At 63.9% G+C, this 26,146-nt stretch overlaps 1 protein-coding gene across 1 annotated transcript in view; it reads left to right on the top strand.

The window, feature by feature from the left end:
- The first annotated feature begins 2,771 nt into the window (after nt 1-2,771).
- AHNAK2 (AHNAK nucleoprotein 2) overlaps nt 2,772-26,146 on the top strand; it is a 38,751-nt gene continuing 15,376 nt past the window's right edge. Inside the window, 7 exon segments of the mRNA XM_045074546.1 lie at nt 2,772-2,915; nt 19,234-19,292; nt 19,388-19,486; nt 20,078-20,185; nt 20,636-20,786; nt 21,068-21,252; nt 21,412-26,145. Coding sequence (XP_044930481.1) covers nt 2,861-2,915; nt 19,234-19,292; nt 19,388-19,486; nt 20,078-20,185; nt 20,636-20,786; nt 21,068-21,252; nt 21,412-26,145 — 5,391 coding nt within the window. The 5' untranslated portion in view covers nt 2,772-2,860.

The raw sequence follows: 26,146 nt of genomic DNA, 5'->3' as shown, positions 1-26,146 counted from the left end.
TGTCCCTGGAGGGGCCACGGGGGCAGGGCTGTAGTAGGGTGTGACGAAGGCAGCTCCTGGCAGCTCAGGGCCCTGTGGCAGCTCACAACCAGGATTCGGCTGGGGTGGGAGGCGGTGAGGATGGGTGCGGAGTGCGGGGGAGGGACTGGCGGTGGTTGGGGGGGACGGGGGGAGGGGCAAGAGGATGGGCTTTACAGCTTTTCTGCTGGGGCCGACCCTGTAACCCTGGGGCCATCCTGGGGCGTCGAGACCTCTTGCAGGAGGGGAGGGATTGAGCAGAAGGAGGCAGGGCCGAGTCTGGTGGGCCTGGTGGGGGTGGGGGTTGGGGGCCAACATTGGGGCCATCGCTCCCGCCCCATACACAACAGCATACACTGCTGAGGCGCCAGGCCCTCCAAGAGATAAAATGGGTCCCCCAGGGACCCCCGAGGCTGCAGGGGTGAGCATAACAGGTGAGGCCAGCCTTTTGCCTGAGAGCAGGCAGGAGAGGGCACGGGGCAGTCTCTGGGACAGGAGTGTCCTGATCTGGGCCATGAGCCAATGCCGAGACAACTGCCTTGCTGCAGAGGGAGCAAGGCCCCAGCAGGGCAGTGTAAGCCCACCCAGCCTTCAGCAAGGCCAAGTGCAGGAGTGGCCCCAGAGAGGGTCCCTGGCCAGCCAGGGGTCCCAGGGACCACCCAGCCGCACAGGGGCTGGCTGAGGGCTGTTCCTGCAGTAACTGTGTGAGACCTCTGCTCAGGAGGGGCAGCTCCCTGGCCTTCCCCCCAGGCCCCATCATCCCCCTCCCCGCAGAGCTGGGAGGAGCCAGCCTAGCCCCAGGGGCATCATGGTGGACTATGTCGCATGGAATGAGGCCATTTCACTTGGACAGGGAGACAGGGTCCACACAACTTGGCCAAGTTCACTCACCTAGTGGCGCAGGGGGACACAGAACTGGGTCTGTGTCCTAAGGTCCCTGATTATAAAAGTGGTGCTTGTTCCCAGGCCCCCGCTTCCAGACTCACATACACAGATGGGCAGGCCAAGATCCCAACAGATCTGGACAGATGTGGGACACAGCCGGGGACACAAAGAATGCCCCCTGCCTGCACCCATGAGCGACGGACTCCCAGATGGACAGAGCGGGGCTCAGGATCTCCATCTCCAGGGCAATGCTGCCCAGCCTGCAGAAAAACCCCAGGGCAGGAGGGACAGGACTGTGCCCTGTTGTGCCACGGCGCAGTGGGGGACAGGCTGCCAGAGGATCTTCCGAGCACTGATGTGCGTGTCTGTCCAACCTGCTGCTGGCACGCTGCCCGGCTGCAGCCCAGCTAACGGGAACTGGCATGCATGAGTCATCCTGCCGGGCAGGCTCACCTGGGCCCGGCTGGCCATGCGCGTCCCCGCGGAAGCCTGGGAGCAGAGGGTGCCGGTGTGTGCCCCTGGGCGTGTCTGTGTCCTCTTGTGCCTCTCTGGGCACACGGACACACCTGTGTAGTACGTGTGGGCCTGTGTGTGCACGGAGACATATCCCAGTCCATCTGTGTCTGTGTGCAGTGTGAGTGTGCACGTCGTCTTGTGTCACGTGTGCGTCCGATGCGCTTCCCTGTGTCTAGTCCGTGTGTCTCGGTGGCCCCCTGTTGCAGCCTGTCTCTTTCTGCCCCAGGAACAGGAGCGTGTAGTGTGTGTGTGTCTGTCTGTCCGTCCCAGCAGCACTGGCACCAGTCCTAGAAAGCCCCCAGGAATGGTTCCCCCCAGTAGCTGGGCTTTTCTGGGTTTGTTCTGGCCCAGGACCCCCACCCCCAGCCCCAGCAGGACCCACAGCTCCAAGGTCCCCTTCCTCAAATTTGCATCAGGCTGGACTTCAGCTAACTCCCTGCTTCGGTGGAAACAGAGTTCTCCTGGGCCTTGCCACTCCTTGCCCATTCCCTAAGGAGGCCATCTTCTGCATGCTCCCCAGGCCGGAGCCCAGAGCCCCCCCAGCATCCCACTACAGCCCTTACCAAGGCCCTCTGGCAGCTTCTGGAACATCCTGGCTCCTTGGCTCCCTCCTCATACTGCTGCCCTGCCCAGCCCCACACACCCTCTTGCAGGCTCCTGACTTCCAGCAGCAATCCCCAGGCCACGTGCCTGGACCCCCGCTCCGACCACCGGGGTGGTCATTCCTCTGTTCCCACTGCCCATGCTCGCTGCCCTGGCCTCACTGCGCCTAATCCTCAGCCTGGGCTGTCTTACCCTGTGCTGGGCACACACGCCACTCTGGCCTCTGCACCCAGCACTCTTCCCGCACCCCTGAAGTCCCAGCTCACCCTGTCCCTTGGGAGCCTGCCAGGACCCCCGCCCCACGCATCCCCACCGCGGCGCCGCCCGGCCGGCAGAGCGCGCCTCTAGCCTGGGAGCCCCCAGGGCGGGGCAGGGCCGGCGGGGTCGGATCACAGGCCCCGCGCCCCCACGGGCTCCCGCTGCCTTGTGGCCCCCAGAGGGCCTCGCACCCCATCTTGTCACTAAAACGTCCGTCTCTGGGCTGGGGGGTAAGACCGCGGAGCGCGGGTCCGGCCGGGGGCTCGACCCCTCCCCGGGGTCGCCCGGAGTCACACGCGGGAACCCAGAAAGGCCGGCGGAGGGCGCGGGGCGGGGGCGGTCCCGGGGGCGTGGCCGTGCGGGCGGCAGCCAATGGGCTGAATGAGGCCGGGCGGGGCGGGGCGGGGCGGGGTCCGGGCGGCGGCGGGGTCCCCGGCGCGCCGGCGGGGTCCGCAGTCCGAGGCGGGCGGCCCGCGGCAGCACGAGCCGGCGGAGGCTCCCCGGCCGCCCGCGCGCCGCAGCCGAGACCCGCGACTGGACGCGACGGGCCGCCGCCGGCCCGCACCGCCCGGCCGCCGCGATGTGCGACTGTTTCCACATGGTGCTGCCCACCTGGCCCGGAGCCCCCGGCAGCGGTGCGCCTCCTCCCCGCCTGCAGCCCGCGCCCCTCGGGAGGGTGGGCTCTGCGCGGGGGCGCGCGCCGGGCGGGTCGCGGTGCGCAGTGCGGGCAGGGGTGGGGCGCCTGGGGACCGGCCCGGGGCGTCGCGCGCGGGGTGCGCCTCGGGGCTGCGCGGGGCTGCCTCCCTCCTGCCGCGCCTGGACCTGGCTCCGCTGTCTCCGTCTCTCTGGGTCGCTGACTCATCTCTACCGCTCCCTCTCGCTCCCCACCTCTGTCCCTCACGCTCCTTGCCTGTCTCCCCCTCTGTCACTGTCCCCCTGCTCTAGCCCTCTGGGACGTTGTCTTGTCCCTAGAGGCGGCCGCGTGGGGAGGGCTGCACGTGCGAGTGGGGCGTGAGGGCTGTGGGTCACCTGGCGCGGGGACCTGCTACCAGGCTCGCCCTCTGCCCTGCCTTGGGGGAGAGCAGCCTGGCCAGAATAGGACTTAGGGCTGTTGGCCTTGGTGCAGAGTCCGAGGAGGGGATGGGTGCACAGTGTGGCCACTGTGTGGCTGGGTCACTGGCTAGGTGGTGGCTACGGCAGGCTGAGACCTGAAGTCTGGGGCTTGGTGAGGGGTCCGAATGGGGTCAGAGCTCAGGCCACAGAGTACCCAGTGCTGGGCAAGGGAGGGGAAGGTGGGTGTTGCCCTCTCTCCACACCTCCGGCCGCAGAATGGGAGCCAGGTGCTTTGTTATCCGTGTGTCCCTGCACGAGGTCTGGTTCCAGAGCCTGGGTGTTTCTGCACCCCGGGGGGCAGGGTGGCGTGAGGCAGGGGCCACTCTCCCAGTGCTGGGTCAGTGATGCGGCAGCCACACCCAGGGCATCGGGCCAGTTGCCAGCGAGGGGGGCTGGGCCTTGCTGCAGTGGCGCAGACCGGACCCCACTCCTTGGGGAACTGAGAGGGAAGATGGTGATGCCGAGGGGGAGGGGCGCCCCGTGGCCTGGGCCCGCCCCTACAGCTGCAGCAGGAGCCCTCATGGTCCCTTCTGCTGCCCATTTGTCTGGTGAACACTGAGGCCTAGCTGGCCTCCTGTTTGGGCCTCCCTTGTCCCGGGGATTTTCCCTGGCCAAGCATGTGAGGATGGTGGCTGCAGTGGGCCTCCAGCCCCCTCCCCCTGGCTGTGGCTGGCCCTGGCCCACATCCCTGGGGATCTGCTGCGTCACAGGGAAAGGAGAGGGGGCAGAAGGACCTGGGGCTCCCTCCTGCATCCCACACGGGCCCATATGTTCACTCCCAGGTTACCCAGAGACTCCCAAGGTGCAGGGTCCAAGGCCATCTCGTCCACCTTCCTGCCTCGAAGAGGCCTGGTCTGGACACTCCTCCCCAGCTGAGACCCTTATTTTCTGCTTGGACTTGGGACTGGCTTCTGGGGCCAGCCCTCCTCATGCTGTGCCCACGAAATCATCAGCTCTTAGGGAATGTCAGTGGCTCTCATGGGCACTGACAGGAGACCTGCCGGATCAGAGCCGCTGGGGCTTGGGTCCACCGAGCAGATTCCCAGGCCCTCCCCCGCCCTGCACCAAGGCTGGGGAAGATGCGTTTCAGATAAGGCGCTGGGTGGGGCCGCGGGGTTGGGGTTGGTCCTGGTCCTCCCAGCCCGGTTCCTTCCTTCCAGGCCAGGGACGAGTAGGCCTTGCCCCATCCTCATCGTCCTGCCCAGTCCAAACCTGTGCCCCTGGGCCAGCCATACTAGGTCCTTCGGAGACTCCTCCCGGACCCCCCTCAGCCCCCGGGAGGAAGCGGGCACCGTCCAGCCTGCACTCGGAGGCTGCCCCCTGGTGGCTGCCCTGGGAGCACACCCGCGGGGGATCCGGCCAGCCTCAGGGCACCTTGGCCATGCCATCCCAGGGGCTTGGCCCCCAGTGCCTTCCAGGCCCTGCTGGCATGGGAATGGAGCTCCACCTGGGGGCCCTGCTCCCACTCCACTCTGTGATGGGTAACAGCCATCACACACCTTCCCTCCCCAGAGGCAGCTAGTTTCTGCACTAGCAGCACTGGGTCCTGGGCAACTGGGCTGACGGGGAGCCCCCTACTCCTGCTCTGGGCCCGTGCCCTGCCCCCGAAGCCCCTGGCTTGGCCTCAGCTCTCCTCCCATCCCCACTCTCAGAAGCCCCCACTGGGTCCAGGAAGGCCCCACCAGGAGGGAGGGTCTGCGTGGTCTCCCCTTGTGGGGGGCCATGGTAGCTTTGGGGCCCTTCCCAGGAGCACCGCAGTGTGGGGCGTCCCTATGCTGGCCTCCCTCTTTCCAACAGGGTTTGTGGCCTTGCGTGGCCCTGGCCTTAGGGCTGCAAGGGGCTTTGGGCTAGAAGTTGTGTCTGGGAACAGAAGTGGCCGTAGCTGCCCACAGCAGAGGCGGGGCAGAGAGCCGGAGCTGTGTGGTCACGGAGGCCACAGGCCGTGCGGCGGCAGGTGTCTCCGCACTGCCCGCACCGGCAGCTCTCCCCGGGCTGTCCACGTTGGCAGAGGGATGGGTCCCCCCATTTTGGAGACAGGGACACTGAATCTTGGGGCCGTGAGTCAGAGCCCTGCACCAGCGTGGGGCCTCTCTGGCCTCCACGGGTGCTGAGTGGCCACACCACATGCTTAGGGCCCAGTGGCCAGCAGGTGCAGGCGCGGCCCCCCAGCCGCCCCCTCCCCCAGTCGTCCCCCACCCTCCCGCCGAGGTAGAGCTCTGGGGCGCCCCCTGCAGCCCGAAGCGTCCATGGCAGGAGCGGGCTGCGCGGAGGGGGCAGCAGAGGGCATCCTGCGGGGGCAGCGGGACAACCCAGGCGGACTCTCCAAGCCCCACTGCTGAGGCCGACGTGCTCCATCAGCACGCTCGTTCTTCTCCCTGGGGGGAACTGAAGCTGGACCGCCTGCTGCTGCCCCAGTGCCCCCCGCCTCCCCTGCGCACCACAGTGCGTGTGTCCCCACGGCGGGGGCTCCGGCCTGGGCCTGTGGCAGGCACGCCCTCATGGCCTTCTCTCCCTCCGCCCTTGACTTGGCGAGGAACCCCCTCCTCCAGGAAGCCCTGTGGATAGCTGACCGCGGCCTCTCTGTACCCTTTCTCCCATGGCCGCCCTTGGCTGAAAGCTGCTGTGCTTCAGGCTGAGCCTGGGGCTGGCCTGCCCAGGCTGGGGAGTGGAGGTGTCAGGGGAAGGACCCAAGCATTAGCCATCGGGAGGCCCTGACTCTCACTCCAGTGAAAGCCCGGATGGCCCCAGTGGCGAGGGGCTTGGGTCCTTCACTCATGGCCTTGTCAGGGGCCCTGACCCTTGGGAGGTCACACAGGAGGGAACAGCATACCATTGTTTATCCTGGTAAGGGGAGTCAGGCACGGCTTCTGCCATTCGTCCAACCGCGGGCATGCAGAGGGGTCAGGGAGGGCTTCCTGGAGGAAGGTGCATGTGGTAGGGAGAACAGAGGAGTGCAAGAGGGCTGGGGAGAGCTTTGTCTGGAGAAATTAACAGGATGGGTCTGGGGGCACACGTAGGGGTGAAGGGTAGAGAGGCAGGGTCAGCTGTCAGGAGTGAGTTTTGTTCGGGGCAGTCTGCATGGGAAGAGTTGAGGCCAGGCAGAGGAGGAGGAGATGGAGGGGCAGAGGGCTGAGCAGGGAAGTGGGGAGAGCTGGGGCGGGGGCTCTTAGCTGGGGGCACAGTGAGACCGGGCTGTGTGACCCTGACCTCCCTGGCATGCCCCCCACACCCCCCTTGAAGGGCGGGGGCACTTTCTTCTGGGAGCCCGAGCCTCCCAGTGAACCCAGCTCTGCTTCTACCTCCAGGCTTCCCTCTGTTTGTCTTTTTTGGGAAGCCGCAGGTGGCCGGGAGCCAAGGGTCCGCCTTGCTGGGATAAATATTTACTAGTTTGAGGCACTTTCTCAAATGGAAAGGCCTGAGGGGCTGGGATAGGGGCGTGTGGTGGCGCGGGGCCTTGGGTTCCCACCCTGCTTCCTGCCCTGTGCTGACCCCAGTGTGTGTATGAGGGGGAGCGGGTGGCATGGACCACCTGTCCACAGAGCTTTTGGGAAGGACCCGGGTGCCTGAGGGAGAGCAGGCAGAGAGCAGAGGCCTGCTGGCGGCCTCCTGGACCCCACTGGGGGCTGGGCAGGAATCCCAAGAGGGACCCACAAGCCGCAAGCAGCACTCCTGCCTGGACACGGCCCCGGGTGCGGGTGTCCACTGCCAAGAGGACACTTGAGGTTCTGTGGGGAGCAGCCGGGGACAGGACCGCCTGGGGTCCTTGTCTGGGCCTCACCTGCTGGGTAATGGCATCTTGTGGGGTGGAGGGAGTGGCGGTGACTCAGCCCACCTCTGGCCAGGTCATGTCTCCGTTGTTTGGGGCTCGAGCCCCTGGCGGGCTGCTGCCCTAAGTGGGGGTTAGACCATGGGCGGCCTGTACCAAGCTCTGTCCCGCCCCCCAGCCCTGCACCTCTGTCTCTGGTTGAGGCCCATGTTTCCCAAGAGCTGCCAGCCTTGCTGGACCCCTCCTGGGGTGGGGATGAGGAAGGCCTCCCGCAGGCACTTGGCCACGGGACCACTGGCTCGAGGGGCAGCTCCCTCTCTGGCAGGCCTTACCCTCAGTGGCTCCGGCCCCCAGGGCTCCTCTGTGACACATCTCCCAGGAACGCCGTGCGTGGCCCTGGCGGCCTCCCCAGCTGATTCACTATCAGCCGGCCCTGGGCCTGCCCACGCTGACTCCGAGCTGGAGCCTGGGGTGCCCGTGGCTTTGAGCTACAACAGCCTGGGTAGTGGGTATCGGCTGGCACGTGCGGACGGCCTGGGTCTCAGCATCTGCGGTGTGGCGGGTCAGCAGACACCCGGCAGCCAGCCTGGCACCTGCCTGCCCTCCCCACCAGGCTGTGTGGGGCCCTTGGGGGCTGAGACAAGTGAGCAGAGCCTTGCCCCGGGGCCCCTGCGCGCTGGAGAGCCAGGTCTGACCCCCGTGGGACGAGACACCAGCTCAAGGGCAAGGGGTGACAGGTGGCCCCTGACTCTTGCCCCTACAAGCTCCCAGACTGGACCCAGAGCCCTGAGGCCCCGGCCTGACTCTGTGCCTTCCCAGGGCTCCCGGCTGGCTTGCCCCTCTGCAGGTGCTGCGAGACCCCATCGCCCATTGCCGGGGCGGCCGCGAGCACACGGCGCTTCCCATGGCGGGAGCCGGGGTCCGGGCTGGGAGCGCGCCCCCACTCAGAGTCCGAAAGGGGTCTGTGCAAGCCAGGAGCAGAGCCCCGTGTGGGGGGAGGGTGGGGCCGGGGGACAGGTCCCCACCTGCAGGCCGTGGAGCAGAGAGTGGGGAGGACCGGGCCGCGCCTCCCTCTGGAGGAGTGAGGTGGGGCCCGGCCCAGGCCACCTCCGCGCTCCCAGGCCAAAAGGCTGGTGGCAAGGGAGGTGGGGGTGGGGTGGGGTCCCCAGAGATGGGGATGACGGGGCTCTGTGGGTTTGGGGCCCCCAGGCTTGGGAGCGAGGTGGGGGGTGGCCCTGCTCTGGACCAGCAGAAACCTCCCTTGCAGTGGGGCTCAGCCCTGCCCTGGGGGAGGGGACGGGCTGTTGGGTGTCAGGCAGTAAACAGTTTCCAGGCGAGCACCATCTGGGACTGTGGGAGGGGGTGAGGTCACGGGCCAGCAGGCTTGGCCAGCTTTCCCGTCTCACTGTAAATAGAGTCACTTGTGACCGTTAAATTTTTAGAGAGGGAGAGGCTGGGAGAGGCCTGGGTACCGTCCCTCCTTCCGGGACGGTGGACCCGTGCGGAGCCAAGAGGGTCCGCTGACCCAGGCTGGCCAGAGCCTTCTCCTCACCTGAGAGGCCAGGTGCCCTGCCTCACTGTCCCCCACCTCCAGCTGCTCCCGGCTGCTTGTGTCCCGGTGCGGGGCCTGCTGCCCTCAGCGGTCCCCAGAGCCCCCGGCCCGAAGCTGCCTCGCTGATCCTGGCCGGGGTGCAGCTGTCCACCACCACCTCCCCGGGGCTGGGCCTGACCCTTCACTACCCTGGAGCCCCAGGCCGGGCTCCTTCACCGTGTGGGCCAGCTCCAGCCTGCTCGTGGAGTGCAGGGCGGGGCAGCTGCGGGACCCAGGGAGAGATCTGCTGATGGCACAGCCTGTGGAGTCCTGCCCGGGCCTGCCAGGACTCCTGGGGCGGGGAGGGGCCTAGGAGCAGGAATCTGCCTCCTCCCACCGGCCACCTTGGCTGCTCGCGTCGGGCTGAGTCTTGGGGGTCAGCAGGGTGGGGGACAGGAGGGAACAGGCCAGGTGGGCAATGCTCCAAGGAGCGGATGGCTCCTCGGCCCGCACCCGAGCCCCATGATGGGGAGAGGGTTCGAAATGCAGGTTCCAGGGCCTGCCCCACCGGGCTCAGCAGAGGCCCTGGTGCTTTGGGCTGCTGAGTCTGGGCTGGGGGCTGGAAGGAGGCCCCCCAGGGACATGGGCGGGGTCAGGCTGCCCCCGAGGGACATGGGCGGGGTCAGGCTGCCCCCGAGGGACATGGGCAGATGAGCAGGGCTTCCCTGAGGGCACCCAGCAGCCCAGGCCATGAGTGGGCTTGGGCTGGCCCTGCTCTGGCCTTGCTGGTCTGTGCAGCGGAAAGGGATGGCTGTGCCCCGGGCAGGGGTCTCCCCAGAGCCCAAGGGGCTGTGTCCCCCTCGCGCTGCAGATGAAGTCACGATCTGTCGCAGGACTGTCTTGGGAGGGCCTATCTACCCCTCGGGCCGTGCCTCCCCTTCCCTGCACCCCTCGCCTGGCCAGCCCCAAGCCTCTGTTCCCGCACATACCGGGAAACTGAGGCACGGGGCCCATGAAAAGCCCAGCCGGGGCGGGGGGATCGTATCTGACATCTGGGCCTGCCTACCTGTCTACACAGCAGGACTGGACTGGGCTGCGCTGGAGGGTGGTAGTGACTCAGACATCCCAAGGCAGGCGGGCGTTTCCTTTCCCAGTCAGCTGCTTGGGCTTGAGGGGGGGACAATCTGGGGTGGGGCGGGCTCCCCGGCTCCTGGAAGCGGCTGGGGGCGGGGCCTGGCCCAGCTCTGGGCCTGTGAGGGGGCTGCCCATCCCTCCGCGGGGGCGAGGAGGGGGGCTTGGCGGGACTCCAGGCCTGCCTGAGGAGGAGGCCAGGGCGGGGCCGTGGGGCGAGGGCTGTGGAGGGGAGGGACCCGGAGGGCGGCGGACGGAGCTCAGCTGGGATCTTCACTTCTGGGCAAGTTGGGAGGACGCCGACCTGGGTAAGCCACGGCAGCTGTCCTCTGCCCCTGCCCCTGCCCCCAGCCTCCAGACCCCTGCCTGCAGCCCCCTGCCCCCTGCCCCCTGCGCCCAGCCCGCAGCCCGCAGCCTGCAGCCCCCTGCCCCCTGTACCCTGCTGCCAGCGCCCCGTTGCCAGTCCCCTTCCCGGGTCCAGCCCTGGTGCGCCTGCCCACCTCACCACCCAGGAGGCCTGGGGGCCGGTGGGGCTCCAGCTGGGGCTAAACCCGGCTGTCGTCTTCTCCCTGCCTCAGCCCGAGCCCACGCCGCAGGGACAGGCCTTTAGTTCCTGGGGGCCAAGGGCTCCAGCACAGCCCCGAAGTCCCAGGGTAGGCAGATCCCTGAGGTGGGACCCTGTGGCTGGGCAGGGTCCCTCTGGGGATGCCCAATGTCCTTGTTTGGTGCACTGAGGGCCCTAAAGGTCTGGGGAGCCCAGGTTCACGGCAGGTGGCCCGTGACAGGCAGGCAGGACGTTGGGTATGGGGTTTTCAGCTTAGAGAAACAGGCCCAGGCCCACTGGTGCAGCTGGGATGGGCAGGAGGGTGAGGCCTTTCCTTTCGGCTGCTGGGCCCTCCGTAGGCCGGCACGTCTGCCTTAGCCTCTCCAGGTGCAGAAGGAGACGCGCTAAGCCCACGGCTGCCCTCCCGGTCCCACAGCTCGGTCACACCCTCAGGCTGGGTAGGGCTTGCTCCTTTCCTGGACATCTGCCTGCTCTCTGCACCAGCGTTTGTTATGCACCTACTGTGTGCGGGGCTCTGAGTGCTTGGGATCAGAGGGCAAGTGATGGCAAGGTGGCCACGCGAGGTCTGTGAGTTGGCAGGGGAGCCACAGGTGAGGAGTGCCAGGGCTGGGGATTGGGGGAAGCCTGGGCCCAGGCATCTGTGGGTGGGCTGGGCATCTGGGAGCGATGCCGGCTGATGTGGACGTGTCCTGGGTGCAGCCCCGGCAGCAGTGGGAGTGGGTGTGGGGGGGCGGCAACCCTCCCCGGCAGGCCTAGGCAGCCAGGCTAGGGCCTTGGGGACAGAGCGGGAGCTGGGCTGGCCTCCCCAAACCACGGAGTTACCTTGAGAAAGCTGGGAAGGGGTGCGGGGAGGGAGGCAGGCCCAGGCTGCTCTGGGAAGTCTGCAGGTCTCATGACCGGTCAGCCGAGCCCAGCACTTTCCTCGTGAGGTTCTAGGACAGGGTGAGGTCTGGGCGTGCTGTGCGCTGTGTGGGCACTGGGCCCTAAGCCGAAGGCCAGCGTCCCCTGAGCGGGGAGCCTGCCTTGTGGGCTCCCGCCCCCACAGCTCCCTGGGCAGCCTGGGAGAGCAGGGGGCCCCATCTGGGACTGTGCGCGGGAGCTCCAGGGAGGGGCCCAGGCCCAGGCCCACGGGTCCACGCACAGGCCCTCGTGGGCGCGCGCACACGCGCACTCACACGCACACGCGCACTCACTCACACACGCACGTGCACACTGCACACACGCGTGCGCACGCGCACACCGCACCTCTCGGCCCCCATCTGGGCCCCGTCTGCAGTTGTCCTGGTCCTCTCACAGTCCCCCAGGCCCGCCATTGCCCTGGCGACATGCAGACGTGCCCCCCCTACGGCCCCCTGGAGGGCAGCCGAGGTCCATGCAAACTCGGGTTTTGTTTGAGGAAGATGGCCCCACCACAGGCGGCCTCCTCTGGCCAGGGCCTGGCAGGAGAGTCCCCGGGCAGGCCTGGAGCCCCCCGGGCGGCAGTGAGTGTGGGGAGGGCATCCTGGCCAGCGCCCCCCGTTCTGCCCCCTCCTCCACCTGGCCAGTCCGCACACCTCCCCACCTTGGCTCTGCCCTCTCTCCAGACGCGCTTCCTTGAGACCCTGCCCCAGAACGACCCCCTGGTCTGTGGAGTGCAGCTGTTGGGAGCGCAGACCCCCGTCCCTCATTGGGAGGGCTCGGGCGCTCTCCCCCAGGGTGCGTAAGGCCTGAGCCCTCATGCCAGCCCCGGCGGGCGCTGGACACGGCAGTAGTGTCTGAGGCCCTGAGGGTCAGGGTGGGGGCCTGCGCCGAGCAGCGGGACGGGGCGTGTGGGAAGCCCCCGTCCTCCTCTGCCAGGTGGGGCTTGGGTTCGCCATTAGTCATTATTCGAGGTGACCGCCCCGGGCTGCCTGCAGAGCCTGTCTGTGGGGCCGCAGCGGGCAGGGGGCCGGGTCAGGCTGGCGGGTCACTGGTCAACAGCCATGCGCTCACGGCGGCGGGGGCGGCGGTAGGGGCGGGGGGGGAGGGCCTTGGCTGATGGGGACAGATTGGACGATGCAGTGGGGGATCCTGGGCTGCCTCTTCCCCCTTCCCCGGGGAGCAGGTCTGAGGCTGGCAGGCTCTGGGCAGCTTGGCCCCACAGCAGGCAGGCACGGTTTCCTCCTTCCTGTTTGTGCATCCTGGGCCCGGTGCTGGCCAGTGGCCCTCCCGCCTGAGGGGGGCACAGAGGGACCCAGCGCTTGAACCACAGCCTGCGTCCTCCTAGTGCTGTGGTCTCCGGGAACTGAGTGCGGAGCAGGTCCCGCTGCCTCCTGGAGCCTGCTGTTCGCCCCGCGGTGGGCGAGGGACACGGGGCGGGGGTGGTGGCGGTGCGGGGCCACAGCGGGGCTGGTGGCCGGAGCAGCGCCAGCACCAGCGGGGGGACCCCCCGGCTCAGGTTCCTGGCTGCGGGGCGGGGGGTGGGAGGGGGAGTGGCCCTGCCTCCACGCTGCACCTTGGCCTCGACAACCGAAATGCCTCTGGAGTAGATCTGGGGGTGCAGGTTCTTGGGGCCGGGGATCCCTGCTCCACCCCGGATGCTTCCACTGTGGTGTGGGGTCTCCCACCCCCCAGTTCCCCAGCACGGGGCACCTAGCTGGAGGCCCCGCCTGGGGTCCCCTTCCCAGGCCAGCGGGGGTGGGAGGCGGGACTGGGTCAGGGGACCACGCCTGCCTGCCTGCCGGGAGAAGGAGGGGGCGGTCACCCGCCCTTGTTGTGTTGTCTGACTCACAGAAGCTGCAGCCGGCCGGCTGGCTGGCTGCGGAGGATGGTCGAGAGCGGGCGGCCGGGTCTCTGGGCAGGCGGGGAGCTTGGCAGCTCTCTCCAAGCCCCTCTGCCAGTGGGGCTGCCTGAGACCCCCCACCTGCCGGCCAGGGCCCCACCCCAGACCAGACCCTCCTCCGTGCAGCCCCCACTGCTGCCCGTTGCCCGAGGGCGGGGCGCCCACCTCTTTCGGACTCAGCCCTCCCCTGCACCCCGCCCCCCGGGGGTGAGCCACCTTGGGCAAGAGGCTTCCCCCGCTCCAGGCCTGCTCTCACGTCTGGCTGCTTACACACAGCCCGCCCGCCGTGGGCAGAATTGGAGCGAAACGGAGGCCTATAGCCGGGACAAGAGGCGGGGTCTGGAATCCGAGGGAGGGACTTGCTCCCGACTCTCCGCTCCCCATCTGGGCAGTCGCCCTGGGGCTTCTGGGTGGGCACAGCAGCCCTCAGATGTCCCTAAGGAATTCAAGGCCTGGAGAGGGACCGGCGTGTTCGGGGTCACGCAGCAGCTTGGCCGGAGAGTAGGTACCCAAGCCACACGGCTGTGGGGGCTGGGCCTCCCCTATCTGCTCCGCAGGGACAGGGGCCTGCCCCGTCCCCCAGGCTGGGTGCCCACCCCATGGGGCAGGGACTCGCTCCTCCCACGTGGCGCCCTGCTGGCTGCAGGGGGCTGGGGGCTTGGTCCCTCATCACCGGCAGTGTGGGCCTCAGCAGAGAGGGCGTCCCCAAGCCCAGGCCCACGTGCCAGAGCTGGTGTCCCTCCCTGCTGTGTCTTCGTGGAACATGTAGCCCAGTTCCGGGGGGTCGGGCTGGAGTTGTGTTTGTGGAAAGGTGGTGAACAGGCGGTGACTGTCGGGTCGGGACGGAAGCATGCAGACGGCCGACTTCTCCCCGCGCCGGCCCTGAGCTTCTCAACAGATGGGTCTAGTTCGTCGGGCTGTTCGGACTCATTGGCGTGAAGCTGACCATTTCCTCATTTCAGTTTCATGGAGAGTTTCAAAAATTCTTTCTTGAGAAGAGTACAAGTTGTACAAATTTGAATGGCAGGGAGAGGGAGAGCGAGCGTGTGCACAAGCAGGGGGAGGGCAGAGGGAGAAGCAGGCTCCCTGTGGAGCAGAACCCTCGGATCATGACCTGCACCGAAGGCGGTCGCCTCACCGACGGGGCCCCCTGGTGCCCACAGGTGGGCACTTCTGTACCCGCCTTTGGGGAATGCATTTTGTCGGTCGTGTCCGCGGGTACAGAGCTGCTTGGCCATAGAGTGGACCACTCAGCTTCCAGGAGACGTGCCAGGCTCTTTCCCAAAGTGGTCGTGCCAGGTCACCCCACACGCGCCTCAGGATGGGTGTTCCATGGTTCGCCCCCCAGGCAAGACAGCAGCCTGCGGCAGGTCAGCCTCGGTCCTTTCCTCCACTCCTGTGGGGGCGGCGGGGAAGGGCACCTGGTCTGCGGCGGGGCCTAGGCCGGAGGGCGGAGGCGTCTCTGCCCGCGGGGTCCTCCTGGCCTTGTCCCCGCCACCCGACACGCTGCGCTCAGGTGCTAATTGACCACTAGATGTCTTCTTTGGTGAGTTGCCTTTCCAAGGTTTTCTTGCCCATTTTCCTATTGGGTTGTTGGTATTTTCCTTTCGGTTGGCAAGAAATCTTCGTACTTCTCAGGCAGGAGGCTTCGGTTTGGTTAGGCATGTTGCGTGTCCCTGCCCAGCGCATGGCCCAACGGCCGACTCCCGTGGCGCTGCCTTTTGATGAGCTGAAGCTCTTCAAGTTACTGTGGGCCAGTTCTCCACCGAACCTTGTCGGCCTGGCCACTTGCGCGCGATGCAGAGGAATTACTGTCCCACCCCCACCCCCAAGGTCATTTCTGTTTATCTTCTGGAAGCTTTATGGTTAAACCTTCTGCTTTGGTCCTATAATCTGCATGAAATCAGTACTTTCTGTGGCTGGTATAGGGTTGAGATTAATATTTTTCACATGGATAGTCACCAGACCCACACGAGTAACTGAAAAGATCATCCATTTCCCACGGCTCTGCATCTGTGAGTTTGGTTCTGGGATCTTTGATCTGGTCTGTTGGGTTTTGTTTGCATTTTCCTGATGGCTGAGGAAGTTGTCCATCTTTTCTAGTGCACATCAGTATATTTTCTTTTGTCAAGTGTCTGGTGTCTGTTCAAATCTTTTGCCCATGTTTAATTGAGGTGGGCTTTTTTTTTTTTTTTTTTTTTTGGTCTTTATCTATTGATCTGTCAGAGTTTATCTGGAATGCAAATCCTTTGTCCGATCTAGGCACTGCTTTTTCATTTTCTTTTTTTTTTTTTTAAGATTTTATTTATTTATTTGACAGACAGAGACCACAAGTAGGCAGAGAGGCAGGCAGAGAGAGAGGAGAAACAGGCTCCCCACGGAGCGGAGAGCCCGATGTGGGACTCGATCCCAGGACCCAGGATCATATCCTGAGCCGAAGGCAGAGGCTTTAACCCACTGAGCCACCCAGGTGCCCCGCTTTTTCATTTTCTTAAGAATGTCCTTCAAGACCAGAAGTATTTAATTATGATGACATGTAATCTATCACATCTTCTTTTGTGGGTCACACCCTTGGTCTCAGAAAACATTGCCTCCCCAGGGTGGTGAAGAATGTCCCCTGTGTTTTCTTCCAGAGGCTTATAGTTTTGCATTTTACATTTATCTCTGATTCATTTTGAATTCATTTTTATGTGTGATGTGAGGTGAGAGTCAATGATTTTTTTTGTTGTTTTTTATTTTTCAAACACATACCCCATTGTCCCAGCACCTTCGTTGAAAAGACGATCATTTTTCTATTGAAATAACTTGGTTACTTTGTCAAAAATCAATCAAATGCACAAAGTGTGGGGGTTACTCTGGACTTTCTGTTCTGTTTCATCGATCTTTTATATTTATATCATACTGTCTTGATTCCACGGGGGATCAGAGAAAATACCTAGCATGATTTCAATTGTTTTAAACTTACTGAAACATTTTATTTATTTTATTTTTTAAAAAGACAATTTATTTCTGAGAGAAAGAGAGAGAGTGAATGACAGGGCCAGAGGGAGAGAGAGAGCTCAAGCAGACTCCTTGCTGAGCGTGGAGCTGAGATCATGACCTGAGTGGAAACTAAAAGTTGGATGCTCAACCAACTGTGCCCCCAGGTGACCCACCTTTTTTTCTAAACTTACTGAGACAAATAGTCTATTTTGGTGAATGTCTTGTGCATGTGGGAGGAATGTGGATGCTGCTGTCAGCAGGTGGACGGGTCTCCAACTGCCAGTTTGGTCTCCCTGATTCACGGGTGGTTCACCTTTCTTACCTGTCCTAGTTTGTACCCAAGGGAGTGTTGGGCTCTCCTGCTATCACACGGATTTAGGTGTCCTGTCAGTGTGGCCATCTTTTCTGTTTGTAACCTCTGTTATTAGGTGTATACAGACATAAATATATTGCGTTTTTTTATTAATTATTCCCTTTTTAAATAGGGTTATTTATTTGAGAGAGAGTGCACAGTGGGGAGGGGCACAGGCAGAGGGACAGAGTCTCAGACTCTGTAAACATGTGGACCCCGACCCAGAGCTCGATCTCAGGACCCCGAGAGCATGACCTGAGCTGAAACCAAGAGTCTGACGCTTAGCCGACTGAGCCACCTACGTCCCCCAATCCCTTTTATCATTACAAAATGTTAGGATGGTTAGTGCGTGATGTATACTTTTCTTTCCTTTCACTTGACCTATCTATATCTTTACATTTATAGTCCATTTCCTGTGAAGAACGTAAAAATAGGTTTTACCTCTTTAAATCATTTCTGACAATCTCTCTCTTTTGATTGGAATTTTAAGTCCCTATATAGTTGATGTGATTGTCAACAGGATTGGTCGAAATCCCACCATATTGCTGACGGCTTTCGATTTTATCCTCGGTCCTCTCTCCCTCTTTGCTTACCGTGTTTTAGGATTCATGAAATTCATTGACACATATATAACTGTTCAGGAATATACATTTTATATGTAGATACACACGTACTGTGTGTGCTTACAGATAATGTGTGTTTAGGCTCCATCCCATGCCCACTGTTGGCTTATCAGCTCTGCGTCTTCTTCAGTGGCTCCTTTATGGTTAATACTGGGGACTCTGCACCTATGGCGGTATACTGCCTCGCACGTAAGGTAAGAACTTTACAACTTTATGGCAACTTCTATCCCCTCAACCCCATCCTCCAAATTATAGTCTTCGTAGCTTTACTTCTACACGTGGTAAATTTTATATTTTGTTACTTTTGTTTTGTGCAATTAATTCCATTTTTCTTTCACAGCATAATAGAGGGATACTTTATTGACAGTAAAACCCACCCGTCGGGAATGTACAGTGCAGTCATTCTTAGTAACTTCATGAAGTTGTGTGACCATCTGCACGATGCACTTCGGGGACATTCCCATCACTGCAGATTCCCCTGGGCCTGTGTATGGTCCACGCCTGCGCCCGGCTGTAACCCTAGTGACATTTACTTCTGGTAAAATACAAAAACTCGACCCGACATACGTGCTATCCTCCCCCCCTCTTGCTGCGGTCATCACGTTCGGAACGCATCTATATGTGTGGTCATCCCGACGAGGGGGCCCTGGGATGACTGCCTTCCCTGGGGAGCAGAAGGACTGGCCTGTGCACTGAACCCTGCCCACTGCTCGTTTGGGCAGTTAAGTCTGTTGCAACGGTCATATGGCTCATTTTTGTCAGCACGGCCACTCCTTGGCCACAGTTCACGTGGCCTGCGAAGCCTAAACTATCCCCTCTCTGGCCGTCTACAGGAAAACTTTGCCTACCCTTGCCTCCTACAATCTTGTGACTTTTAAAGCAGTGAAGACATGGACGGAGGAAAAACGTCTTTATAGTGTCTGATGTTCGCCCACGCGTGCGGCATGGAGCACATTCTCTGGGTCCTCCCTGCGGACTCGAGTTAGCGTCCAGCAACCTCACCTTTTCTTCAACGCTGCCGGTGTGGCAGGCGCCCCAGCGGTGGATTCTCCCCGTCTTTACTCATTTGTGTGTCCCTCCGTTTGCCTTTCCCTGTGCGGGATGGTGTGCTAGACCCGGACATCTAGCTTCCCCGTGTTTTCCCTTCAGCACTGTGAGGGCGTCCTCCGGGTCCCGTGGCCCCTGGGGCACCAGGGGCTGATTGGGCCGTCCTGCCCTTCCCGTGCGACTCATGTTTCCCTTGTTGCTTTGAAAAATCTCCCCTCTCGCCTCCGTTCGGACTGTGACGGGTCGGGTCCGGACCCCGCTGCCACGGCTTCCAGCCGCCCTCCTCCTCTCTCCCTCGCTGCCCCCACCCGTGCCCCTCTCTCTCCCGGAGACCCAGGCCGCGGGAGTGCTGATGGGCTGACTGTGTTCCCACACAGCTCTCAGGCACTGCCACTTCCTTGAATCTTTTTTCCTCTTTTCTCAAAATGGGTTAATTTCTATTAATTTACAAGTTTTGCGATGCTTTCTCCAGGCGTGTCAGTTCTGCTCCTGAGTCTCTGTAGTACATTTCCAACTCCAGAATTTCCATGTAGCCCTTTTGCAATTTCTGTTTTTTATGACAATGCCCTTCGCTGAGCCACAGCATTTTCTATCTCGAGTTGTTGAAGTCGGCGCCCGGTCCCTCCTCCCTGGGTGTTTGGAGACTCGCCTTGGGTGGCCCTCTTCCCAGGAACAGATCGGATGCTTTCGTTGCTCCGCATGTCTTGTAAGCTCCGGCTGGATGCTGGACATTGTGGGGGAGATGTCGCAGCGTCTCTGGATTCTGGCCCCTCGGGGCAGTGAGTGTTGTTTCTCCGTGTTTGCTTAGTGACTCTCTTGGACTGGATCTGTGAAGGCTGCCTGGCCTGAGCTGCCCTCATGCGGGCTCACTGCCACCCAGCCTGTGTCACAACCTGCCCAGCTCCGCATGTGCTCTCGATGCAGAATGGGGTGATGCGGGCACCAACACGGCGCAGCGACGGACACGCCTGGCCCCGCCCGCGGGTCCGCCATCTGATCTGCCTGCCTGCACGGCCCCCCTGACTCAGCCTCTCTCTTTACAGTGTCCGGCCGGCAGCTGCAGCCGGAGGAGCAGGAGGCCGAAACAGAAGACAACCCCTCGGTAAGTGAGGCCCCTGGAGGACGCCCACCTACCTCACACAGCCCCTGCTCAGACCCCAGAGGGCTGAGGGCTGCCTGCTTTCTCTCTGCTGCCAGGTGACTGAAGGGCCCGTGGACGAGATCATTCGGCCACGGCCACAGGGGTCCTCCCCTGTGTATGAATACGCGGCTGAGGGTACCAGCTTTGGACTCCCGGTAAGCCTGCAGGACAGAGACCCACAGGCCGAGGGGGTGTACCGGCGTGGGGCCACGGATGGCCATGTCTCCTTCATCACCCTGTGTGGACAACTCCCTTCCATTTGTGCAGCCACACAGCCCTGCCCTGCTGCCCGCTGGGCCACAGTGATGCCCATTCCACCATCCTCTCTGACTGTCCTGTGCCCAGAACACCTCCCTTCAGTGGGCCAGGACGTGGCTGAAACTGTGCACGTGTGTGCGCATGTGGGAAAGAGAGGCTTTGCTCTGGATGTGTGCGTATGTGGGCTGTCCCTGGAGAGGGCCTGGGGAGGGGTGGGAGCAGGGCTGTTTCCTAAAAGACTTGTTCTTGCTGTGTCTCCTTACCCTGCACACAAAACCCCAGTCCTGTGGGGTCTGCCCTGGAGGTGGGGGCTCGGCCCGGTCAGGCAGCACCAGGACAAAGAGTTACCCCCACCCCCGCCCTGTCCCCCAAGCCATGAAGTCAGCTCCCCTGGCAAACAGCACTGCTCTGGGGCCCCCTGTTCTCCTGAGTCCCTCCCGTGCCCGGGGCATGGACAGGTGCATGACCTCTGGCCTCTGTGGCTGCAGGAGGACACACCAAGGCGGCGGGCTTCCTCAGGCTCTGGGGGACTGAGGTCCTGGTGGAAGCGAGATTCAGGGGACTCACGGACATTCTCCAGAATGAGTCAACCACAGGTGAGTGTGGCAGGGCCTGAGGGTCAGAAAGATGGTCTCTCTGCACGGGCCTCAGCTTGGGAGAGGCAGGGCTGGGGTGGAGCCAGGAAAGAGGCCAGTGATGGGCCTGTGGGGAGGCGGGAGCGCCAGAGGATGGACAGGCTTTGGCCACCCTGCAAGCAGGAGGCCCTTGGCTTTGCTCCCTGCTCGCGCCGGGCCTAGACAGCAGCTCCTGCGAGGGTGCAGAGCAGAGGAGGCCGCTCCCGCCGGAGGTGGCTTGCAGCTGGCTCCCTCCGAGGCCTGGACACGACAGCCCTGGCCCTGCCTGGGGGCCCTAAGCTTGTCCCACGTCACCTAGAGGGTGCACAGGACTCTGGGGCCCCTGTGCTCAGGGAGGGTGGGTCCCCAGCTCTGAGGCCCATGGTGGCATAGGCAGAAGTGCACCACGGCCCTGATGTGCTTGTGCTCCAGTCTGTGCAGGAGGCGACGGAGGTGACGCTGATGACCGAGGCGGAAGCCGGAGCCAGCGGCTACAGCGTCACAGGGGGCGGGCACCAGGGCATTTTTGTGAAGCAGGTGCTGAAGGACTCGCCAGCGGCCAAGCTCTTCAGCCTGAGAGAAGGTGCCTCGAATGCCCCTCCCTGGGCCCCCCATGGTCTCCCTGAGGACGGAGGGACTTGGAGGAAAGCGGGCCGAGCTGCTCAGGACGGCCCTGCTGAGACGGCTGGGCCACCTCCGGACGGCGCTGCCGCCTGTGCGCGGCGGGGTGGCCTCCTCCCCCCATGGGGCTCTGTGGAGGGGGTGTGGGGCTCCTGCTCTGGGGTCTGCCTCCCCTGGCCCGGTGGACGCGTCTCTCGGGGTCGTGGCGAGACCGGGGACCAACCCGAGGCTCTGTCTGTCCAGGGGACCAGCTGCTCAGTGCCACCGTGTTCTTCGACAACATTAAGTATGAAGACGCTCTCAAAATCCTGCAGTACTCAGAGCCCTACAGGGTTCAGTTCCAAGTCAGACGGAAACGTCCCGCCCCAGATGACGAGGACGTGGCCGCTGGGGGCACTCAGCCTGGCCCAAAGGACAGGGAGAAGCAGGTGAGGCCCTGCAGCCCGGGAGGCCGGGCCCCACTGAGCTCCCCACCTGCAGGGCCGAGGCCGAGGTGGGGGCCCCACACCACCCTCTTCTCTCCCCTAAGCCCCGGGACTCAGCGGTCTGGTCTGAGCACCCGCAAGTTCCCACGCCTTGTCTTTCAGGACAAAGATGTGGCTGACGGCTCCACAGAGACCCCCCCTCAGACCCTAGAAGGAAGCGGAGACCAGGAGAGACTGCTCGCCAAGCCCAGGGAGGGCAGAGGCAGGCGAGCCCAGAAGGAGAGGCTGTCCTGGCCCAAGTTCCAATCCATAACAAGCAAGCGCAGGCCGGGACCGCGGAGGTCCCACAGCTCCTCCGAGGCCGACGGGCGCGGGAACGCCCCTAACGTATCCCCCACCAGCACAGACACGGAAGCCCCACGCCCAGCGGAGGAGCGGGAGCCGAAGGCAGGACCGGACAGTCCACGCAGGAAGAGGTTCCTGACTCTGAGATTCAGGATGGGCTCGGGGAAGGGCCCGACTCTGGAGGGGCGGCCCAGCGGAGGGGGCCCGGGGGGAGCGCTCCAGACCGGGGGCGTAGAGGAGGCCGGGCCCACGGAGGAAAGACAACAGGCCGCCGAGGCCACTGTGCTCAGCAGGAGAGAGGACTGGAAGGCAGAGGGACCGGAGGGGACACCTGCTCTGACGGCAGAGCTGCCCATAGAGCCTGGTGCCCCCGCCCTGGGAGCCCTGCGGGGAGGGGCCAGCATGGTGTCCGGGGGCCGAAAAGAAACAAAAGAGGCAAAGGAGCGGGAGGCCGCGGTGGCCGAGGGGAGGCCTGGGGCGAGCTCACCGGCACACGGGCTGGACCGCCGGAGTCAGGGGGCCCGGGGCCCAGAAGTGGGGATGGCTGGGTCCGCTGGGCCGGGCGAAGGAGACGCACGGGGCCTCCACACAGATATCCACATCCAAATCCCCAACTTACAAACACCCAGGTTTACAGTTTCCAAAGAAAAAAAACACGACCCAGAAGGAGGCCTAGCGCCGGGGCCGGAAGACAGGCGGAGAAGGACCCCAGGAATCCCGGAACAGGGAGCTGAGCCGGCAGCTCCCAGGAAGCCCTCCGGGCACCAGCCACAAGGCGAAATAGGAAGAGCAGAGGGAGCGGAGGCAGGTCACAGGATCGCACATGTGAAGGACGGGGACAATGACAAAGGAAAGAGGGACAGCAGGAGGACGGTGCTCAAGTTCAACGTGAGCTCCTTCGCATGGTCGTCCAGAAAGGAAGTGAGAGCCGCCTGGGAACCCCCGTGGGAGGAGCTGGACCAAGAGAGAGGAGGCACCTTAAGAGAGTGGACCCTGCAGACAGAGGAAAAAGACACACTGAGAGAAAAACAAGAAGAAAAAATACCCACCGAGGAGGGACAGCCATCTGCAAGAGAGACACAAAGACAGAAGAAAGGGGAGGTGACCCCGGGAGACAAGGAAGTGGCCACCCGAGACAGCAAGTTCAAGATGCCCAAGTTCAAGATGCCGTCCTTCGGCGCGTCGGCGCCGAGCAAGTCCTTGGAGGCCTCCGTGGACGCGTCCCTGCCCAAGGTGCAGGCTGAGGTGTCCGTGCCCTCCGTACAGGCCGACGTCAAGGCCGGTGAGGTGACCGTTGAGCTGCCATCCGCTGACCTGGAGGTCAAGACTGCCTCGTTGGGCCTGAAGCTCCCTGAGGGCCACGTGCCCGAGGGGGAGCTCCAGGAACCCTCGGCCGGAGCCGGACTCAAAGGGCACCTGCCCAAGGTGCAGATGCCCAGCATCAAAATGCCCAAGGTGGACTTCAAGGCCCCGCAGGTGGACATCAAGGCGCCGAAGCTGGACCTGAAGGCCGCCAAAGGGGAGGTGAGCGCCCCCGATGTGGAGGTGTCCCTGCCCAGCGTGGAGGTGGACGCCCAGGCGCCCGGCGCCAGGCTGGACGCTGACCTGTCCCTGGGAGACAAGGAGGTGGCCGCCCGAGACAGCAAGTTCAAGATGCCCAAGTTCAAGATGCCGTCCTTCGGCGTGTCGGCGCCGAGCAAGGATTTGGGAACCTCCGTGGACGTGACCGTGCCCAAGGTCGGAGGCGAGGCCACACTGCCGTCCCTGGGAGGGGAGGCGCGAGCCCCAGAGGGTGCCGTCCAGCTGCCCGCTGCTGACATCCAGCTCCCTGGGGGAGAGCTGGAGGTGTCCGGCCCCGAGGCAGAGGTGGCTGTGTCCGGGCTGAAGGGCAAAGCAGAAGGGGTCAAGATCAAGGGCCAGCTGCCCACAGTGCAGATGCCCAGCCTCAAGATGCCCAAGGTGGACATCAAGGCCCCGCAGGTGGACGTCAAGGCCCCGCAGGTGGACATCAAGGGGCCGAAACTGGACCTGAAGGCCGCCAAAGGGGAGGTGAGCGCCCCCGATGTGAAGGTGTCCCTGCCCAGCGTGGAGGTGGACGCCCAGGCGCCCGGCGCCAGGCTGGACGCTGACCTGTCCCTGGGAGACAAGGAGGTGGCCGCCCGAGACAGCAAGTTCAAGATGCCCAAGTTCAAGATGCCGTCCTTCGGCGCGTCGGCGCCGAGCAAGTCCTTGGAGGCCTCCGTGGACGCGTCCCTGCCCAAGGTGCAGGCTGAGGTGTCCGTGCCCTCCGTACAGGCCGACGTCAAGGCCGGTGAGGTGACCGTTGAGCTGCCATCCGCCGACCTGGAGGTCAAGACTGCCTCATTGGGCCTGAAGCTCCCTGAGGGCCACGTGCCCGAGGGGGAGCTCCAGGAACCCTCGGCCGGAGCCGGACTCAAAGGGCACCTGCCCAAGGTGCAGATGCCCAGCATCAAAATGCCCAAGGTGGACTTCAAGGCCCCGCAGGTGGACATCAAGGCGCCGAAGCTGGACCTGAAGGCCGCCAAAGGGGAGGTGAGCGCCCCCGATGTGGAGGTGTCCCTGCCCAGCGTGGAGGTGGACGCCCAGGCGCCCGGCGCCAGGCTGGACGCTGACCTGTCCCTGGGAGACAAGGAGGTGGCCGCCCGAGACAGCAAGTTCAAGATGCCCAAGTTCAAGATGCCGTCCTTCGGCGCGTCGGCGCCGAGCAAGTCCTTGGAGGCCTCCGTGGACGCGTCCCTGCCCAAGGTGCAGGCTGAGGTGTCCGTGCCCTCCGTACAGGCCGACGTCAAGGCCGGTGAGGTGACCGTTGAGCTGCCATCCGCCGACCTGGAGGTCAAGACTGCCTCGTTGGGCCTGAAGCTCCCTGAGGGCCACGTGCCCGAGGGGGAGCTCCAGGAACCCTCGGCCGGAGCCGGACTCAAAGGGCACCTGCCCAAGGTGCAGATGCCCAGCATCAAAATGCCCAAGGTGGACTTCAAGGCCCCGCAGGTGGACATCAAGGCGCCGAAGCTGGACCTGAAGGCCGCCAAAGGGGAGGTGAGCGCCCCCGATGTGGAGGTGTCCCTGCCCAGCGTGGAGGTGGACGCCCAGGCGCCCGGCGCCAGGCTGGACGCTGACCTGTCCCTGGGAGACAAGGAGGTGGCCGCCCGAGACAGCAAGTTCAAGATGCCCAAGTTCAAGATGCCGTCCTTCGGCGTGTCGGCGCCGAGCAAGGATTTGGGAACCTCCGTGGACGTGACCGTGCCCAAGGTCGGAGGCGAGGCCACACTGCCGTCCCTGGGAGGGGAGGCGCGAGCCCCAGAGGGTGCCGTCCAGCTGCCCGCTGCTGACATCCAGCTCCCTGGGGGAGAGCTGGAGGTGTCCGGCCCCGAGGCAGAGGTGGCTGTGTCCGGGCTGAAGGGCAAAGCAGAAGGGGTCAAGATCAAGGGCCAGCTGCCCACAGTGCAGATGCCCAGCCTCAAGATGCCCAAGGTGGACATCAAGGCCCCGCAGGTGGACGTCAAGGCCCCGCAGGTGGACATCAAGGGGCCGAAACTGGACCTGAAGGCCGCCAAAGGGGAGGTGAGCGCCCCCGATGTGAAGGTGTCCCTGCCCAGCGTGGAGGTGGACGCCCAGGCGCCCGGCGCCAGGCTGGACGCTGACCTGTCCCTGGGAGACAAGGAGGTGGCCGCCCGAGACAGCAAGTTCAAGATGCCCAAGTTCAAGATGCCGTCCTTCGGCGCGTCGGCGCCGAGCAAGTCCTTGGAGGCCTCCGTGGACGCGTCCCTGCCCAAGGTGCAGGCTGAGGTGTCCGTGCCCTCCGTACAGGCCGACGTCAAGGCCGGTGAGGTGACCGTTGAGCTGCCATCCGCCGACCTGGAGGTCAAGACTGCCTCGTTGGGCCTGAAGCTCCCTGAGGGCCACGTGCCCGAGGGGGAGCTCCAGGAACCCTCGGCCGGAGCCGGACTCAAAGGGCACCTGCCCAAGGTGCAGATGCCCAGCATCAAAATGCCCAAGGTGGACTTCAAGGCCCCGCAGGTGGACATCAAGGCGCCGAAGCTGGACCTGAAGGCCGCCAAAGGGGAGGTGAGCGCCCCCGATGTGGAGGTGTCCCTGCCCAGCGTGGAGGTGGACGCCCAGGCGCCCGGCGCCAGGCTGGACGCTGACCTGTCCCTGGGAGACAAGGAGGTGGCCGCCCGAGACAGCAAGTTCAAGATGCCCAAGTTCAAGATGCCGTCCTTCGGCGTGTCGGCGCCGAGCAAGGATTTGGGAACCTCCGTGGACGTGACCGTGCCCAAGGTCGGAGGCGAGGCCACACTGCCGTCCCTGGGAGGGGAGGCGCGAGCCCCAGAGGGTGCCGTCCAGCTGCCCGCTGCTGACATCCAGCTCCCTGGGGGAGAGCTGGAGGTGTCCGGCCCCGAGGCAGAGGTGGCTGTGTCCGGGCTGAAGGGCAAAGCAGAAGGGGTCAAGATCAAGGGCCAGCTGCCCACAGTGCAGATGCCCAGCCTCAAGATGCCCAAGGTGGACATCAAGGCCCCCGCAGGTGGACGTC

Source organism: Mustela putorius, unplaced genomic scaffold (genome assembly GCF_011764305.1).
Source record: "Mustela putorius furo isolate JIRA1106 unplaced genomic scaffold, ASM1176430v1.1 tig00000129_pilon_pilon_pilon, whole genome shotgun sequence".
Taxonomy (NCBI): Eukaryota; Metazoa; Chordata; class Mammalia; order Carnivora; family Mustelidae; genus Mustela; species Mustela putorius.
Note: the sequence above shows the minus strand (reverse complement) of the source record. Positions and strands in the feature narration are given on the sequence as shown.